The sequence below is a fragment of the Diceros bicornis genome, chromosome 19 (genome assembly GCF_020826845.1).
Source record: "Diceros bicornis minor isolate mBicDic1 chromosome 19, mDicBic1.mat.cur, whole genome shotgun sequence".
Taxonomy (NCBI): domain Eukaryota; kingdom Metazoa; phylum Chordata; class Mammalia; order Perissodactyla; family Rhinocerotidae; genus Diceros; species Diceros bicornis.
In genome coordinates this window covers 4,786,480-4,806,006 of record NC_080758.1, presented here as the reverse complement: position 1 = coordinate 4,806,006, position 19,527 = coordinate 4,786,480, and the positions used below count along the sequence as shown (strand labels likewise).

Genomic DNA, 19,527 nt, shown 5'->3' with positions numbered 1-19,527 from the left:
CACCAGACGCCAATCTCTCAGGCTGTAAAAAACAAGCAACTCACCAGAGCAGACCTTCAGCTTCCTGGCGTTAGTGGGGAAAATATTCCGTCAGCTGCCTCTGTCCTGTGCTTTATTCATTAGCTCAAGTGAAAAAATAAAATCAAAGTCTTGTCCTAATTTGTTGTGGTAGAACCCCATTCACCCAAGTTTTTGCTTTAAAAAAGGAAAAAAGCGCAGCCCACAGAGGCAGAAGCGGTTTGCAAGGGTGACCGCGCTTCAGTTCCTTCTCAAGGTTTAGCTTCTCTCCACCAGGATAAGTTCACACTCTCCCCAAGCGCCAAGAGTTAGAAATGTGTTACTAATTGATTTGAGCTAGATTTGTATTGCTTTGAGACTTAGCAAAATGGCCGATTAGGGGCCAGTGAGGGGGGAAACAGTTGCTGTTCTCATAGCCAAGAAAAGGGACTCGCCACAAGTTTGTTTATAAAACGGGCCTTCTGTGGCCTTTAGGAATTGTTGTGGGGAAGAGGGTCGTGGCTGTTCCTCATAAAAAAGAAAGAAAAGGTTGTCTGAGAGTGTTTAATGGGAACTGAGCACACGATGATACGCCTCATTGAGGAAAATCATGGTTCCAAATGAAAACAGTTGTCGCAAATTAATTTTTCAGATTTTTGACTGTTGGCAGATCTGAGGTTTACCTCATATTAGATTGTGTCCAACTTGGCAAAGACCATGGAATCCTGCCCAGTTCTTGGTAGAGATGCACCCATTTTTCCTCACTGATAAGTTATTTCCTAATTTGGGGGTTATATTGGATGTCGAAATAGCCTTGTTTCCTTCTTGCCTTTCTAGTAGCATCTCTTAGCTTGCAGTCGCCACTCATGTGTCTGCCAAGCCACTCAGAAGGATGAAATCCTTGCCGGGCTGGTGAGTTTGCCTTAATTTGGGCATTTTCATTTCTTCATTCATTCATTCAATATACCTGTACTGAGTGCCTAATCTGTGCCCTTCCCCATGGGAAGACGTCGCTGTTCCCTTTGTGGTCTCACAATCAAAACAAACCCAGGAAGTTAACAAGAGTGGGGAGTCTCTGCTGAGTGATTAAATAGGGTGTAGATTTGCAGCTATAAGAGAAGATGGAACAATTGTCTAACAAGAGACTTCAGCAACCTTCCAACACTTCTGCACCCTAGATGAGCAAACCCAGCCAGTGCTTACATGCAATTATTCTGAGTCCTGCAGAAAACCCAGAAGGATCTGCTTGGATCGAAACAAACAACGGTGTCTAGATATTTGACAGGCACAACCATTCAGGCATTTCTATGCCAGGGTGAGGCCGAAAATTTATACAGGAACAGCAGTAACCAAGCCTTCTGTAGGCACAGTGTGGGTCTCGGTGATGGTAAGGCATCAGCCCTGATACCGAATGAGGGCTTTCTCCAGGAGGTATAGCCCGGGGGGCCCTGGCCTTGCTGAGAAGGCCTGCTTTCAGAAGGCCTAGCCCAGGAGTGGTGCAGAAGACAGCCTTTAGCCAGCTCCCTCTCTCTTTTCTGCTCTGTCTGGAGCCAAACTATACCTTCCAGAATCTTCTAGGACTGAAAATTCTCTTAGGGAGTGGGCCCAAATTCTTCCACCTAATCTTAGAATCTTGTGTCTAGGATTCGTATTCTGAGGGTGGGATGGGCAAGTGTTCATAGTTTGCAGCCATAGGTCCTGAGGTATTGTGGAGTGCTTCCTTTCATCTTAGCTTCAGCCCGCAATCTCAGCCTCTCGGCTGCCGTCCATTTTAGCTCCTCTTCCTCCTTAGATCCTGAGCTGCCCTCCATCTTAGTTTCCATCCTCCGTATTAGATCCTGAGCTTTGGGCCTCTTTTTCCTGTTTCCTAATGCAAATATTGTAGAGATAGTCTATATTCAAGTAGTATAATTAATTCCCAGTCGTTGTGGAAAGAAAAACACACTTTTAATTCCAGAATTTTATTTCCAACTTTCCTTTCACAAGTACTTTTAAGTTATCTATTCATTGCTCTTGGAATAGTGTGTCGTATGTATCAGGATGCCTGTAATGCTCAGCACATGATACATGATCTTTATATATTTTTGAAAATGTGTGTGTGTGTACAGATAGGTAGATAGAGATTTTTTTATTTTAGATACCAGAGAAGGGCTTTTGTGTAGATCACTGGATTGAAGGAACTCCCAGATGACAGGAACTGATTTTGTTCCATGAGTAAAATTCAGATTTACAGAATTATTAAGTTTTGGCTTCTCTTTGTGACATCTTAATACTCTGCACCTGAGAGGCACACTGAGCAATCACTGTGAGTGAAAACGCATTTTCATGACATAAACTGAAGCTTGTTTGCCAGTTCAGAAAAATCAGTTGCCCAAGTTACTTTGAAAATATCTTTTATTACACGTCACAGCCTCTGCAAATGACTGTTATATGCAGTTACTTTCCCACCACCAGCCTAATGCTTCTCTTCTGTATCCTGACCCTTCTATTAGGATACTTTGAAAGTGTTGTCCATCCTAAGAGAAATGATTTAAAAGAGATGACACCAGGGCTCAGAGAATTTCAGTAAGCAGATGATCCCACTGCTGGGACTCAGGCGGTGTCTTCCGATACCCCTTTCAAAGAGATCTGAAACAGGGATGCCTGAATTTTGCATTATGGGGGGTTCAGGGATGAGCCTCTGGCAAACTCGAGAAGTGGAGATTTGGCCCTAGGCTTCCTTACTTCCCTGCAGGTGGCTGTGTTCTGTTCAGTTAATCCCATTAGCTGGCAAAGGTGTAGGGGGCTACCCTTAAGGGACATTTGCATTTTAATAAGGAGCTCTGTGAAGCCAAAAAGCTGAGAGTCACATTTTTAATATTGGAGTCCTTAAGAGTAGAATTCTAACAGGAGGCATTGGAGAAGGACAGGGGAGGGGGCATTTGGGCAATCAACTTCCCTCTCCACCCCTTGTCCCAGCCCACACCCCCATTCCCCCAAGCCCAGCTCTGTGACCGCTTAGTATCCCCATTGCAGTGAATTCTTCAAATTGGCTTTCTTCCCCTGTGACCCCAGGACTTGGGGGCCCCTCCCTCCGGCTCTCCAGGTACCTTTTTGGGTTCTGCTTGGCAGGGGTGGGAGGGTGGCCCATCTAAGTGGCAGAGTCGGGTCCAGATGGAAGCCTTTGGGTGCCTGACTCATTCCCAGCTCAGGTCGATAACAACAAGCCCCATATTTTTCTCCAGCGTCCACTGCTATGACACACAGGATAGTCAGAAAATAAAAGGCTTGAGTACTATACGGTTGCTTCGCTTTCTTTAAAAAAGAAAAGAAAAAATGTTGGGGGTGGTGGGAGAAAGGAACAAGGAGGCAGGAGGCCAGGCCAGCAAATAATCAAGCAGCAAAGACAACCTTGTTGCTGGTTTGTGACATAAACAGCCCCCCAACTGTCCTGCATTACAGCCTTAGGAGAAACCGATGCTTGGTGACACTTGGGTTGATTTCACACCTTAGCTTCGAGTTACTCAGAGGTGCGTTAACAACTAATGATTCAATTGAGGGAGGCCTGGATTGCCATTTTGACTTGCCAGATATTAGCACACCCCTATAGAAATCCAGAAGCCTGCCAGTTAAGCTCCCCAGTGTAACTCAAAAGGGGCCTTCCAAGATGCATGATCTTTAGGAAAAGGAAATTAAGCTAATTTTGAAAGCTACTGACATGCGAGTTTCCTTAAAATGTAAGTAGTTGAAGGTTCGGATGAATATTATGAATTCCTCACAGAATATGTATTTGAATATATGTCATGGATTGCAGGCAGAGCTCAAAACTACTCAGGGCCATGGGTTCTTTTTTTTTCTTTTCTTTCTTTTTCCCTTTTAACTTTTTTTCTTTTTTCTTAAACCTTAATGCATTCCCGACCTGAAATGTTCTTTTTAGAAAGTTCTATGATGGCTAACAGGATCAGAGTGACGTCTTCACAAAACGAGATGAGATGCCATTGCCAGGACTTTAGAAAGAGCCCTAAACACTGCAGTGGCCATGACAGGCAGGAGTGTCACCCAGGGGCTCAGTAGCACCCAGCTGGGAGGAGGAGGGCATTTAATTATGCGTGTAAGTTATAGCTTTATTTCAGACACACACGCAGGCCAGCGATGATATTAAATACGCAGTCACGCTTTCCCTCTGAGCATGAAAGGCGCTGGGATTTTATCTTCCCAGATCCAGAACCTATTTACTTCCTTCTAAACAGCGTCCTCCTGCCCCTTAGATAAATCAACAGAGAGAATCAGCCTCCAAATTTTGCTAAATTGTGTACCCTGACAATGACTTGTAATTAGGAAGCCTTGCACGGATCTGAGAGCAGAGGTGGCTGCGGCAGCCACTCCCGCCGATGAAGATGGCTGCGCCAGCACCTTGCCGCAGAGACGGGCCGGCTCAAAACATCGATTTTCTCCCCACCCTCCCAAGGTTAGGATTCTGCTTAGAACTCGCTGCTTCCGGCTAAAATTTCCATCACCAAAGGGCCTGATTTCAGGCAAAGGAAGGACCACTTCAGCAAATGAGAGAAGAGGAATAGAGAGGGTCATTTCCACTGCAGCAGAAGCCAGCCCTGCCATTTCCCTGACAGCACTTTAATTATGATGAAAGAACGAGATGGTTTTTGGTTTTTACAGAGGAGGCTTGTGGTGGGGGGAGGGAAGGGGCCTCTGAAAGAGATGTTAGCTGCTGAGCTGCAGAGTGCAAAGCGAGCTGTCACTCGGAGTGATGGATAAGTGCCCTTGGAGAGGGGCTCGAGCCCCTCCCGCGGTCCTGGGTCCCATCACCAGCTCTGTCGTCAGGCCTTGCTGTTTTGAGCCAGGGATGCACTGTGAAAAGGAAGGACCCACAGGGCAGAACTTAGCAAGCTACCGGCTGTTGGCTTCTCCCTCCCCTTCCGTGGAGTGAGCTGTGACTTTCACCCGGAGGCGGGGAGTCCAGCTAGTGTTCTGCTCCACTGGCTTTGAAAGCAGTGGAGGGGTTTCCAGTGGTCACACACCCCATTGTTGAAGACGGTATTTTTCTTTAAAGTCGGGTGTGTAGTTCAAATGGACGTTCAAGGGCCTTGGAGCTGCAGAGAGAGCCTTGTGGGCCTGGGACCCGATGTTCTGATGGGCAGAGGCCGTGTTTTAGGCTGGGAAGAGAGCTGGAGAAGCAGATGTTAGTAGGCTTCATTCAGCTCAGGCACGAGTCTGGGAAAGGGCCCGTTTCCCCCTCCCACCCTCCCGGGCCTGTCTAATCCCTACCCTGACTTTAGGCATTGAGTCCATAGGAGGCCCCCCCAGTGGGTTGCTACAACCCACAGAGGTGGCCCTGGGATTTGGGGCTGGCAGTGTTTAGAGAGAAATCAAAGGGAATCCTAGACTTGCTCAGCTGAAAAGAGCTTTAGCTCTTGGGAATGGCAATGTCAGAAAGAGAGGAGCAAAATGCATCCAGGTTAGCTGTGGGGTCCCCAGGGATGAAGGGAGCAGAGGAAAAAAAATAGATATGGAAGGGGCGTTATTTCCCGCTTCCGTTCACCTCCTGCCTCCGTTTTAGGACTTGTTCATGCCGTGCAACAGAAAGTGCAGACTGCTTGGAGAGCCTCTAGCACGGAATTACACAGAGCAGGAGAGATGATTCGAACCTGCTCATCTCAGCTGCTTTTGTGTAACTGAATTACACAATGTCTCTGTTAAAAGTGATGTCACTGCCAAGAGTGCCCCGAGGCCTTGAATTAAACACTGATGGGCATTATTTTCCCCCCAGGGAGGCACCCTATGTGGTAACTTTCCCCAAGCAATTTGTGATTTTCTGGGGTTCCTTATTCCCCTCGCTAAACATGCTGCTAGAGACACTTCTAATTTTGATGATTATTAAAGGGCAGCGGATAATGAAACAGCAGGGGCTTAAGGCTTGGTGGCAGGTGAATTATGGACATTTACGAGTCAAACCACTTTATTTCTTGCACTCAACAAGAGCATTAACCAGCAAAATACAACATCTGCAGAATCTTATTGGGAGGGGCAGTGGTCTTGAAATTGTGCAGCGGTATTGCAGGGAGGCACTGAGATGCCTGCTTTCCTACAGCAACTGCAGATTCCCCATCCGAGCCGAGCCAAAATGCAAATCCTTTCTCTGTCTAGATACACGGTGATTCTGCCTGCTACGGAGATGGAGGCACTGTGATCGTGCTGATTTCAATGGACCAGTTAAGGGGAAAACACTAGAAAAATATGTTTAAACCTGTTTTTCCCTTTTGCACTTGGAAAACAATATCAGAAGCCGGCAGTTTGGTCTGCAAGGAGAAAGATGCAAGGGCAGCATCCTGTCTTACGACCCTCAGGGTGCTTAGATATTTTATTTTAGAGTGATTTTAGTTTGGAGAGGAAAAAAAAAAGACAAGATACAGAAGCTTGCAGAGTCTGGGGGTCAAAACCAGCCCACTTGAGGAGATTGTGCCTTTTCAATGTCAGAATAAGGAAAGTGCGTGAGGATTTTGTCCCCTCGTAGAAATAAATAGGCACTTTGGAAAAGAAAAATATTCCATTTTTTGAGAAACATAGTGAGGTGATGGGTTAATGTCAGGCGGCAGCGATCATAATCTTGTCTGAAGAATTGATCTCATTTTTCATGTCAGAATTAATATTGGTTGAGATTAGATGGCTTCTTAATTTAGAGCATTTACATTTTACAGAGTGCTAAAAAGGAGGCTCCAAGCCACTTTCTGGCAGCAGCAAAGCCAAATAAATAGGAACAATATAACCATTTTAAAAATCCATTCTTTCTGCTGTGGCTTCACTCTGGCAAATTTTGAGTCATTTAGCATGACCCAAAAACTCAGGTTTTCATTGCTAGGAAAATGTAATGCTTCCTACTGTCATATGGCTTTTTATCGCCCACTAATTTCCTATTCTTGGTGACCTTTTTGACTTGAGTTTTTGTCTTCTTGATGCCGAAGCATCCAATCAATTTGGTCAAAAGTTCAGTTGTGAAAAAGCATCTGGTTGTTTTGTCTACAGACGGCCGGTTTGCCTGAATATTTGAGAGGATCAGCTCATCCAACCCAAATGCTGTAGATAAACTTTTTAGGAATTGAAGGAACAGACCTAGAATCCAGCCTGTGCTCTGAGGGACGAGGAAGGGAGGGCACAAATAAGATGTTGGCGTCTTTTGCTTTTTCTGCAGTGGCGAGCTGAAGTCTGCTGCAGGAGGAAGGAGGGGATGAAGTAGCAAGCCGGTCCTCACAGGCAGACACAAGGAGGGAGAACCATGCAGGGAGAAATCCTACAACTAGGCTCTTGGCAAGATCATTACCAGGGTCAAGATTTGTCTGATGCCTGCAGCCATCTTAGAATTTAGGGGGAACTGAAGCCCCCTGCCCTCAGTTTGTCTTCGGTTATAACCAGCTCAACCCAGCCAGTGAACAACAAGGATAAGAAGTGTAGGTTTTAGGGGGCCGGCCCCGTGGCTTAGCGGTTGAGCGCGCGCGCTCCGCTGCTGGCGGCCCGGGTTCAGATCCCGGGTGCGCACTGACGCGCCGCTTCTCTGGCCATGCTGAGGCCGCATCCCACATACAGCAGCTGGAAGGATGTGCAGCTATGACATACGGCAATCTGCTGGGGCTTTGGGGGGAAAAATAAATAAATAAATAAAATCTTTAAAAAAATAAAATAAAATAAAAAAAGAAGTGTAGGTTTTATAGAAAAAGAAAAAGCCAACAGGGCCCCCTCCTCCATCCTTTTATCTCCAAGTCACCAAAACTAGGACTAGATCATCAATCTTTTCTCTTTCTTTCTTTCTCTCTCATGTGGATAAGCCAATTTAGACTCTTGGCTACAAATTTTCCTGATCTCTCACCACAGTAAGCAAGCAGGCAGGTGGGGAAGGAAAGGATTCGAGGAAAGGCAGTAACGGCTCCTTGGCACACCCCCCTTAGCACTTATTCAGTCGTGTGCAATTTGTTTCTGTTTGCAAACAGCTCAGCCCAAAGCAGAGCATCGATACGGCCCTCAGATACTGTTTCTGATCGATCTTACTTCTTTTCCCTCTGGGGTGCAGGCAGGGCAGAGCCCAGATGCACTCAGACCACCAAAGCCGCTCAGCCTTGACCCTTTATCTTTATGTCACAGTCACAGAACCTTGGAAATGTGTTTTCAGCAGTTTACCACATACTGAGAATTTCAGGAAAAAAAGGTCAAGAATTGATGACTTAGATTTATTAGAGCCCCATTAAGCAGACCTCAGAATTCTAGTAATAGGTCTTTGCTAGACAAATCAATGTCACGTTTCTAAAAGGAAAAGAGTGACAGCTGGGTGATCTCACAGAATTATCAGGTATTGGGAGAAGGGTTAAGCGAGGGTTCAATTACTATCAATACAAGTGATTTTTTTGTTTGTTTTTCTAGGGCTTGCTTGCTGCTAGTAGCTTTTTTTTCTCATTTGCAGATTTGCTGTTTTGCTTTACGTGTTTTAGAAATTATGCGTATATTTTTCTCTCAAAATCTCCTCTGCCTCTGGCATCCATTTTAGAAACTAAATTTTTGTTGTAGAGTTCTATTCTTTAGTCATTTTTAGGCTTCTTATTTTTTACAAAGTTCCCCTCTCTGCCTTTGGTACCCTCAGTAAATCTAGCAGGTATGTAGTTATGCCGGGTTGAGGAAAACACATTCACTTAACACTTTTTAAGAATGTGCTGCAAGGTAAATGAACTATAAAGGCATTTTATATCTACCATTAAAACATTAAATGTCCTTGGGGATCACACTAGTTAGTCAACAATTTGGTTTTTGCACATTTTGCATTCAACTAACCCACAGCAGCTCACTGAAATGATATATTTAGAATAATTACTGCTTTAATTAATAGAAAACCATTTAAGGAACTCACTTTTAAGGCTGAGAATTTCTTTAAAATACTCTACCATGGGGCGCCCCCCTGAGGCATGGGTTAATAATGTGACGATAGGAATTTTGGGTCAGTGAAGTTTTCCTAGACTTTGGGATGCTTTTAATGGGTTTGAGTAAATCAAGTATCCATTTAACTTGCAGATTAGATGTCTCTGGGTCCTAACTAAATTTTATATCAACTTCCTTTGAAAGTTTCTTTCACAGCTAGGCTTTTTGATACAGTTCCAGAAGGTCCAATTATTAAAAAATCCTGTTACTCAGAAGATAGAGATGATCTTTTCAGAATAAGAAAGCAAAACACCTACCACTGCTTTAAATTGGTTGATACCTTCAGCCATCATCTTAGTCAGAAGCATCCTTACTGGAACAAGTCTCCCAAGTGGGAGATTTGACAGCATCTAGCTCCAGACAGCATCTCTCTCCAGTGGCCATTTGGCACCATCTTGCCAGGAGATGGGGTCCAGGGCCTTTGTGGTAGGTGGGATGGACCAAGGGAAGCTTCGTCTAGGAGCCCTCTTGGCTTGACAGAGCACAGCCCAGCCTTCTTCCTTCCTTCTGCAGACCAAGACACCCTAAGGGCACAGTGCAGTTTGCTCAGGGTGGCCTCTGACATATCAGAGGTGTCCTCTTCCCAGCATGCTGACATCACCCCAGAACCCCCAAGGTTTGGTCTAGAGCTCTACTTGCCCTCCTTCACTGTTGCCAGGTTCCCTCAAAAATCAGCTACCTTCCTGGGTGACTACTGATTTCTCACCCTAGGTCCAACCCAGGGACTCAGTGAAAGCTTTGCCCTGTGGCCCCCACCCCTCAAGGTGTTCCTGTCTTATACATGTGAAGGGTTAGTTTTCTAGAGTTTTAATTCTTGGTGTTAGGTCACTGCAACCCTGGGATAAAAATAGGTATCATTAATATGTTACAGATTAGACTGTGCATTTCTAGCTTTGTGCCACTTCCTCTAATAATACCAATTTTGGTGACACATTTCCTAGAACCCCAGGCTTGCTTCAATTGCTCAAATCCTCCAAGAGCCTATTGTAGGACAGACCTGTTTGCTTTAAAACCCAGAAGGGTTTGGTCCTGATCAGATCTCTCGGCTCCCACTTTCTCTCCCTGCTGCATTCCAAGCTCTGTCTGGATTTTCCTGTTCTCTGTTCAAGGAGCAGCGCCTCCATTCTCCCCCGAGGCGGGCATTTTTGTGAACGGCTGAGCACACATGGTCTTCCGTGTCTGTGGCAAAAGGCCCTTTCCTGGCTGTCTCCAGAGTCCCCACCAGTTAATCGAGGGGAAAACTTGAGTTAGGCATCACAATTTCAGCCAGGCTGGGCATACATCGAGTACACCTGTCACTTGAGCTGGTGTCCAGAATTCAGCCCTAAGGGGCACAGCTGTAGCATTATTTCAGCATGAGCAATTCAGTATTTAATGTTCCTTAGAAAAATAAATCATTCCAAGCTGCTACTGGTCACCTATTAACCCTTAGAGGATTTCACAGGAGGAGGGGTGGGGGTAGAATTCATAATTTGCTTGGCTAGCAGGGGTAGCACATCCTCCCCAATTCTGTCATTTAAAAGACCATTTCTTACATAACAGAAAATAGGGCTGCAAAAACAGCATCCTCTCGTTCTCCTGCAGCCACAGCCTTCCAGGGGGAAACTTAGACTTTCTTTTCATTTCATTTGTGTTTTTACCTGCATAGTACAGGTACTGCTTTCTACAGATCGGCAGCTTCTATTTCTTTCCTCTTTTCATGGTAGCTTAAATTAGCCTGCCGTTGCTGGCAAGTCTTAATTTACAGTTAAGTACTGGGGGAGTAAAACTTATCATTAATCAGATCTTCTCATTTTATGTAAATGGCCCCCAAAAGCAACATATATGTTTAATTTGTCCTCCCAGTAGCTGAGCCCTTCTGTCATTTGGGTCTTAATAAATGAATTGGCTATCTGCAATTAATCCACATAGTAGAAATTGTTTGAAAGCTGAGTTGTCTGCCTTCTGAAAGAAATTGGCTATATTTAGTTTTTAAAGCAAGCCTGCTTTGTGTTCTTTGTAAAGTCAGCGACATTCTTTCAATTTTTTCGGTGTAATTAGCACAAAAGGAGCCGTAATCTGAGAAGGTAGTAGAGACTAAGGCAACCAAGAGACAGGAATGTTCAAGAAAGCAAGAGACAGGAATGTTCAAGAAAGCGGGCAGAGGCAGCTTTCCAGTACTGGGCGGCATGCAGAGACCCCGGGACGTGGCTGTGGGTAGAGCTGAGGTCTGTAGCTCATAAAAACATCTCCTTTGCATCTGATCCCCAGACTGGTTGCAAATGCTTGATGCTTTGGCTGAATAATTTTCTCCTCCTCATAACTTCCAGAGGTCGGCAAAGACCTTAGAAAGCCACAGTGCCATCTGGGCTCTGCTGATGTTGAGTGGGCTCCTCACGGGCCACAGAGAGTGCTGTGAATGCTGCCACGCCCTCGATAAACTGCTGAGTGAGGGAGTGGAGGGCGCAGCCTCTGGGCTGCCCAGCAAACACTGAATTTTGACCAAATGGAAATCGTGCAGGGGGGCAGCTGTGAGGAGAACTGGGGCTTGTGCGTAGCTGTGGGCAAAGGAGGAGGCCGCCTTCCTCATCTGGGAGCTATGCTGTCTGTATCCCGATGATTCGTTCCCCCTCAAAATAAAAACCCAGGGAAATGGGTGGAGCTAAACTATAATTACACATTTTTTGATTTCAACCTAAACATGTGTGGGCAAACACAAAAAGATGAAAAGGTACCTACATTTCCAGATGAATTAAACATGTGACTAATTATGACATTAGTTGCTTAATTCAGGATTTACCAACAGCAGATGAAAGTGGGACTAGAGAGAGGGTTTCAGCTACGAAGGCAAATGACAGCCACAGCCCCGTCAGAATCTCAGTTGTCCCAAGCTGAGGCTAGTAACTAACTGCAAGGCTGTTTGAAAATGATCACCCACATTTGGTTGGTAGGTAAATAAAGTAAAAACCCAAGATTGTACAAGTAAAACTTGTACTTAGCGGGTGTTTCGTTTGTATATACGTATACACAAAGCAGCATTTAACGAAAGGAAATTTATTACTTGATTAATCTGGAGTGTTTAACTCTCTAATCTCTTAGTTATATGGGGCTACATTTGAAGAATTGAATACAGTGAAAAAAACTAAAATCTTTAAGAACATTTAAAGGGCTTTTACTGAAGGAGATCTTATTAGGACCTCAGCACTCTCTTGATAGTGCCAACTTGCTTTTTATTTATTTTTTCCTGTCGTTACTTGTTTAGTAAGATGTTGGATCAAAATGTTATTTGAATAAGGCACCTTGTAAATAAAAACAAAAGTGAGCTGGCCTGCACCTGTTTTTAACTAGTCCTCCTTGATCAGTCCCCCTCCTGGATGAGTTTCCATCCTCAAGGCCAAGTTACAAGATCTAAGCAACAGGTTTTCCCATTACCTTAGTCTTCATGAAATTTGTTTCCCCAAGGGAAGTCAAAGATATTTTAGTTTAGGAAAATTAACTTTCCTGCTATAGAGTGGTACCACTTGTATATCTTTTTTTTTACCCAATTAAGATCTCCAGTAAGTGGGGCCATTGGTCTATGGTTGATGTCATTACGCCCCAATCCAAATTTTTTGTCCATCTAGAATCTTCAACTAAGACTAACATGTGTATCATATTATTTAGGTTTAAGTTTTAAAAGGAACAGAGTAATGCACGTAGTCTCTTTTTTATTGTTTCCCCCTGCTAAGGTAGATGCTGGCTTTGTTAAAAGTCCACTCCCACCTAGTCTGGGGCTCCTTGGGATGTTGTGAGAAAGGCAATGATGGCCTTGAGGACTGGTCATCCATGGAGACCAGGAAGCTCCTCTCATAGATGGGCCCCGCCCATCAGAGTCAAGAAAGATCAATAAAGGCACAACAAGTCCCAATTGCCTTCATGTTGTGTGCCCTGGTTTTAAGTAGATGCTTGAATGGCATCTCAGAGCCACTGGCTGGGTCCAAACACATTGGCCAATGTGCCTCCACATTCTGTATAGATTAGAGTGTGTTCTGAACTAAAAACAAATTATTTTAAAATTAGTTAATGGAAATTAAATAGGGAAATTTCATATGGCCATGCAGTAATTGACTTTAAGTCTCCTGAAATAAAGCGTTACTAACTAAACTGTGTGTTTAGTTTAGAATGCAAGTTTAGGAGTACTTTGTGGTCGAAGTTACTAACTAGTCAATATGACAAGAAAAAAAATGCCATAGGTAATCACTATGTTAGATTTTTAAGAACTTTATCATCCTAATTAACAGAACCTTTTTACCGGGGATTTACTGGGACTAGGAAAAGGCTTTTTACAGTGCCTGCTTTTATCATATGTATAGCCCAGGCTTCAAGTCTCATTCATTTGTCATTCTAGTTAAATAAAGTGCAGAATGTGCTTTAAAGACAGAAAGCACCAGGAAAGCACTAAATACTATTATTAAAATCTTACAGCTAAGGTTTCTGTTTCATTGGAAACCTATTTATTTTTTCATAGGCTATTAAAATAATATTATAATTATATTTTCTCTGGGCTCTTGGAAAATTATATTTTCTCTGGGCTCTTACAATAACCCCAGCTAATGAAAAGGCCAAGAACACGCTTGTCCAAAAACTGAATTACATCATTAAGTGTAACAATATTTTCAAGATTCTCAGCTGTGGCGAGTCTATTGCTTCTAAAAGTAGACAAGGCATTCTTAGACAGGAAGATGCAAAAGAGCCAAGGAACACATCCACCCATAAATATGAAGCTTACAAGACCACAAAATTCAAACTCCGACATGTGAATTCACCCATTGTTGTAAAATATGCAATGTTGGAAAGAACTGTTGCTAGGCCATCTCTCTGTGTAGCGTGTGACACCATCTGTTTAACCAAGTTGTATCATTAGGTGACCTAGTGTTTTAGGTTGGGAGTGTGTTATTAATCCCAACTTGCTGGCTTTGGCATGAAGCAAGTCACCTGAGGGAGGGACCTGTGCCCTCCCTCGGCATTTTATACTCCCAACATTCTGGCCCTTTGCCCCTCTCTGGAGCCTGAAGTTTCCATAACTTCCATCTCTCCCTGAGCCAAATGAGAGGCCCCTTCCACTGGAAAACTCTCTAGTCAGAACTGTTCCAAGAATTATGCTAATGAATTGCTCTACTCTCAAAGCATAAACCAGGTACTTAAAATGGTAATGACCTATTAAAATAAATTACTAATTTATATGAAAAGGTCACACGTGGTGGCCTGCAAATCTGAAAAGACTTTTTAAAAAATTAAAACTTTTAAGGCCCCAGGTAGGTCAAATGCTAGACGGAAAACTGGAGACAGTGTCAGCTCCCCATGCCAATTAAGTAAAATCTCATCTTTCACTTTGTGTCGAGTGAAAACAGAAAGCCGAACAGACCACAAACGAGCTTGTGTTTCAGAGCTCTTCGAGTCTTTTGCTTACCTATAAACCCTTGATTCCACCTGCTGTCATTTATTTACAAAGTAAATGCTTTATTTGTCCATCAGTGGTTGGTCATAATAAAATATAGGTGAAACCTACACTTAAAAAATATTTCAAGGATGCCCTGCTAGGTTAGAAGTTGAAATGACTGAAGCCTGACCTTGTCTTATACATTTCTAGGACAGTAGTCCTGATTGTGCCCTGCCTGGGATATGTGTCAGTATATGACATGGGACAGTTTCACTCCTTTCAAAGTTCAGGTGTGATATGTATCTAAAAGGGAGAGATGGTAACCCAACTCAAGGATTTCCAAATAAGGAGACTCTTCATTATATTCATTGTAGTAATATGTATATAGCTACTGGCATAAGTATCAAGGTTTATTGGTTACTATTAACCTTGTTCTTCTTAAATACAATGTATTTGTGCTGTGGGGCATTAGAAGCAGGAAGGAAGATGCTTTTGATCAAATGGAACATAACAGTTTCTGGCCTGTTCCTCCTCCTTATAAGTCTTCACCAATTTTTTAAAATGACAATCACTTAATCAAATTTAACCAAGAGGTTTTGTTTAATATATAAAGATATAAAACTTGGGCCTTGTCTTCAAGTAGTTTCTAATCTACTTGGTGAATGATTGTGAGTCGTGATCTCTTTAAACAGTCACGGAATCATTGATTGTGAGGCCTTACTGTCAAATTGGCTTACCAGCATATTAAGGTCTATCGGTTCAGTATTTTTATCTGCTTTTATTTAGGTGAAAAGCACCAACTTAGAACAGTAGTTCCTTTGAGCTTTTTTCAAAAGAAGGTATATTTTTGAGTGGAAAAGAGGTTATAATCCAAAGTGTGACAAAGACCCAGCTTAGTCTGGATGTGGAGAGGAGGGCAAACGCAGCAACTTTCAGCAGAGTTCGAGAAGGTCAGAGGCCAGCAGTGAGGGAGGTAGCAGCTGCAGGTTATGGGGGTCTGGCCTGTAGCTTTTTCTTCCTGTTCTTAATTCCAAGTGTTCTTTGGTGACTTTGAATTGCTCTCTGTTGTCCATTCAGATAAAAAAGAGGGCTTGGTAGAGGTGCACCTGAAGGAGCCAAGAAAAATAATATGTGACACTTTCATCTGTCACACCTTTTCTTACTCTGGGTCGAGCAAACTGGGGGAAAGAGGGCATTTCAATAGTTCTGTTGAACGGTTAACAGTGTCTTTCTATTTTCAAAGAAAACTTACAACTATAAGCCACAGTTTGCTCCAAGGCCTCTGGAAGTATCAAACTCTCACCCCACACCCCTCGGTATATTAGGTGTGTTTTCATTTACAGGTGGGCTTCCTTCCCACCTGGCTCCCCCGCCCCAAGGTGGGCCGGGTCGACCAAACATTTATTGGATGAATGAATGAATTGTACCCAAGCAGACACCTGTGTGGCAACAAGTGACTCAACCAAGGTCCCAGGAAAAGTGAGCAGCGGGAGTTGAGAAGTTGGTGTCACTGCTTCTAACCCAGTGGTCTCGACCACATCCTAGTGGGGGGACAAGGGCGGGGTGGGGACACTTTAGAGTTTGTAAACAATCTGCAAACAAATTCATGTTCAATAAACTACTTTTTCTCTGTTCCAGAGCCCCCCGCGGCGCCCAGGCCGGGCCACGAATCACCGGGACACCCTGGCCCACCACCTCTCCCGCTTGGGAGGACGCCGGGTACACCGACTCCGCAGCCACGGCCGTTGCCGCGTCGCCGGCGCGCTGCCTGCCGCCTGCTCCTAGCCCTGCTAGCTTTGCGCCACATAGCACCTCTCATCACATCCGAAACCCTTTCCAGGCGTCGCGATTAATTAGGCTTGCCGACACCTACCTCCACGGGCGCGCGCCGCCGCGAGGGAGGGGTGGGTGGCGGTCCCCGCGTGCACAAACCGGGAAGCTGGAGGTAAGGAGGCGCGCAGCAGGGGTAAGCGCCGCCGTCGCACACTTTGCACGCCGCCCAGGGCTACACCACTCACCGAAAATTGGGAGGCAGGTCTGGGAGGCGGGGTCCGGCGCCCACCGCCTTGGGCGCCCCCGCTCTCCCCGCTCTTGCGCCTCCCGCGCCCCCTACCCACTCCAGTGTCGCCCCCACACCGGCCCACTCCCTCTGGGTGCGCGGCGGCCCGTTTGGGCACGTCCTCGGCGGGCCGATTTTTCGGCTTCCCCTTCGGTTTATAGGGGCCGCCGCTGTGGGTCCGTCCTCTGAAGAGGCTGGGGCGTCATCGTGCTTGTTAGGAGCGCTGCTCTTCGGCGGGGACACTCAGTCGCGTCGGCACCGCGGAGCGGGCTGCGTCAGGTGGCTGGCCCGGCGCGGCGCTCGCTCGCTCGCTGGCTCTCGGGCTCGGGGCTGCGGCGCCGCGGCTGGAGCGAACCCCTGTCCCGGCGCGGGGTGGCGGCGGCGGGCGGCCGGCGGCCGGCAGGCACTGCCTTGCGTGTGAGTGCACCTCACTCACATGTAAGTCCGGGTGCACCGTGGCCTCCCGCGGAAGTGCGAGTCGCCCGGCGCGGGCAAGAGCCACCGGGGCCGGGACAGGGCAAGGGCGCCCCGGCGCTGCCGCCCTGCCCCGAGCCTCCCGGGCACCCCCCAATTCTCTCTCTTTTCTCTTTTCTCCTCTCCATTGGCGTGCCCAAGAGCCAAACCCAGGAGCGCCTGAGGGTAACAACCAGATTCGTGCCATCGCGCCTCTGCACTTTTCTTTTTTGAGTTGTTTGACATTTCTTGGTGCTTTTTGGTTTCTCGCTGTTGTTGGGTGCTTTTTGGTTTGTTCTCGCCCCTTTTTCATTTGCTCATCCTTTTTGGCGCTAACTCTTAGGCAGCCAGCCCAGCAGCCCGAAGCCCGGGCAGCCGCGCTCCGCGGCCCCGGGGCAGCGCAGCGGGGATCGCAGCCGAGTCCCCCGACACGGGGCGCACAGGGGCCGGACAGGCCGAGGCCGGGGGCAGGCAGGGCGCCCGGGCCAGGCGAGAGCCGGGCACCCCGAGGTGGCCGAGCCACCATGCTGAAGATGGCCATGAAGATCAAAGCCCGGGCAGCGGAGAGCGAGAGGAAGACGGCGGCGGCTGCGGCCGAGGTGGCTGCCGAAGCTGCGGCGGCGGCTGCAGCGCTGGCCGAGCCGAGAGAGCCGCTCGCGCCGCGGAAGAGCGGGGACACCGAGAAGACCGCGAAGACTCCGAAGAACTCGGCGCGGGAAGTGCCGCCCGAGAAGTTCCTGACCGAAAAAGAGCGAAGAAAGATCGAGAAGAAGCTGCTGGAGCAGAGAAGAAAGGAAGAGAAGAAGAAGGAGAAGGAGAGGAAGAAATTGGAGAAGATGCAGAAGAAGAAGAAGAAGGTGCCAGAAGCCCCGGAGGAGGCCCAAGGGCCGGAGGCCGCCGCCGCTGCCGCCGCCGCCGACGACGACGACGAGGGCGCCGCGGAGGGCGCCGGCGGGGGCGGCGAGGGCGCCGGCGGCGCGGGCACGAGTAGGGCCTGGGCCGAGTGGGACACGGACTCGGGCGACGAGGACGACGCCTACTACTCGGCGCCGCGCGTGGGGGGCGTCGTGTGGCGGCCCGGGCCGCTGAAGGCCGGCGCGCTGAGCGCCCACCTGCCCCTCGTGGTCTTCTTGGTCTTCTCGGTGCGCAGCCCCTCGTGGGTGCTCAACTTCCTGCTGCAGAAGCGCACGGAGCAGGGCCGCGGCTGCGGCTTCGTCTTCGGGGCGACCTGCTGCTTCCGAGTGTTCCTGGGCTGCGCCTTCTTCTCCTACTTGGGCGGCCGCGCTAAGCGCAGAGGCCGCGGGCGCTCCGGGGCCACGGGGGCCTTCGGCGCGGGCAATGGCGCCCGGCGCCGGGGGCGCGACGAGCGGCTCATCTAGTCAGACCCCCACCCCCACCCCCGCCACCGCCACCAGACACCACCATCGCTGTGTAGTGTGGATTTTTATTGAGTATTTGTGTGTGTGTTTGGACACATTTTCCTTTTCGGTTGCTCTGTCCTTTGGTTCGTGCTCGCCTCGCTTTTTCCACACTCCCTGCTCTCTGGCTCTCTCTGTGTCTCTCTCTTCTTTTCGAAAATTTTCCTAAGTCCGGGCTCGGGCTCGCGCTCCCTCCCCTTCCGCCCACCCCGGCCCCTCGGCGGCGCCCGCGGGAGGGGGGGGCCCGCGGCCTCGGGGGCCGCAGGGCGACGCGGCCCGGGGGGTGGAGCGTTGGCGTCGTGCGAGGGGTCGTCACTGGCTCGGAGACGCCCCCTCTCCCCCCGCGGCCGGCCCGGCTGGGGCCCGAGCCAGGGGGCGAGGGGGCGGCTCCCCGGCCTGTCCCGTCCCGGGCCGGGCGCGGGCGGAGGGACCCCCCCTTCCCGGGCACCCGGGGGGCGCCTCCCTCCGCCAGCTCCCGCCCTCCCCGCCGCCGCGGCCGCTGCCGCGGCTGCTCCTCATCCCTCCTCCTCCTCCTCCTCCTTCCACCCCCCTCGCCGCCGCTGCCTCCTCCTCCCCCCGCCTCCCCCCGCCCGCCGCGGCGTTTTGGGTCGGGGCGGCGGCGGGGCTCGGGCCGAGGCAATAAGAGCGGCGGCGGCGGCAGCGGCGGCAGCAGCTCCCGCAGCTCCTGCTCTGGTCCGCCTCGGCCCGGCGGCGGCCATCAGCCCCCTCGGCCTCGGCTCGAGGGGCGGGGAGCTGCGCGCTGCCCTCGGTCCGAGCGACACCACCTTCCCCTCGCGCGGCCCGCGCCCCGCAGTCCGCCCCGCGCGCTCCTCCCCGAGGAGCCGAGCCCGCGCCCGGCCCGCCCGCCCGGCGCTGCCCCGGCCCTCCCGGCCCGCGTGAGGCCGCCCGCGCCCGGCCCCGCCGCCGCCGCAGCCCGGCCGCGCCCGCGCCCCGCCGCCGCCGCCATGGGCTGCCTCGGAAACAGTAAGACCGAGGACCAGCGCAACGAGGAGAAGGCGCAGCGCGAGGCCAACAAAAAGATCGAGAAGCAGCTGCAGAAGGACAAGCAGGTCTACCGGGCCACGCACCGCCTGCTGCTGCTGGGTAAGGGCGGGGCGGGGGGCGCCGGCCCCGGCCCGGCCCGGGGGCCCCTCGGGGCGCCCCGCAGGCCGCGCGCGCCGAGCCCGCCCCCCGCCCCGGGCGCGCGCTCCCGAGCCCGCTGCCCGCTCGCGGGCTCTGTCTCTGGGGGG

General features: G+C 49.0%; 1 protein-coding gene and 1 long non-coding RNA gene across 7 annotated transcripts in view; one reads left to right on the top strand and one right to left on the bottom strand.

Moving 5' to 3' along the window:
* GNAS (GNAS complex locus) overlaps positions 1-19,527 on the top strand; it is a 65,656-nt gene that overhangs the window by 27,577 nt on the left and 18,552 nt on the right. Inside the window, exon 1 of one of the 6 annotated variants that reach the window (XM_058562403.1) lies at positions 16,823-16,844. The exons of 3 other annotated variants lie outside the window; for them this stretch is intronic. Coding sequence is in view for 2 of the 3 variants with exons in the window: in XM_058562401.1 (XP_058418384.1) it covers positions 19,243-19,381 (139 nt within the window). In the remaining variant the exon portion in view is untranslated. Of the gene's footprint in view, positions 1-16,822; positions 16,845-18,974; positions 19,382-19,527 lie in introns of those variants that run through there. 2 more of the 6 variants (XM_058562401.1, XM_058562400.1) reach the window with 2 other exon arrangements.
* On the bottom strand, positions 7,715-16,392 carry LOC131418297 (uncharacterized). The gene is made up of 3 exons (XR_009222872.1): positions 16,221-16,392; positions 15,775-15,888; positions 7,715-15,453 (listed from the first exon to the last, which is right to left on the bottom strand). It is a non-coding gene; the product is annotated as an uncharacterized LOC131418297 (long non-coding RNA).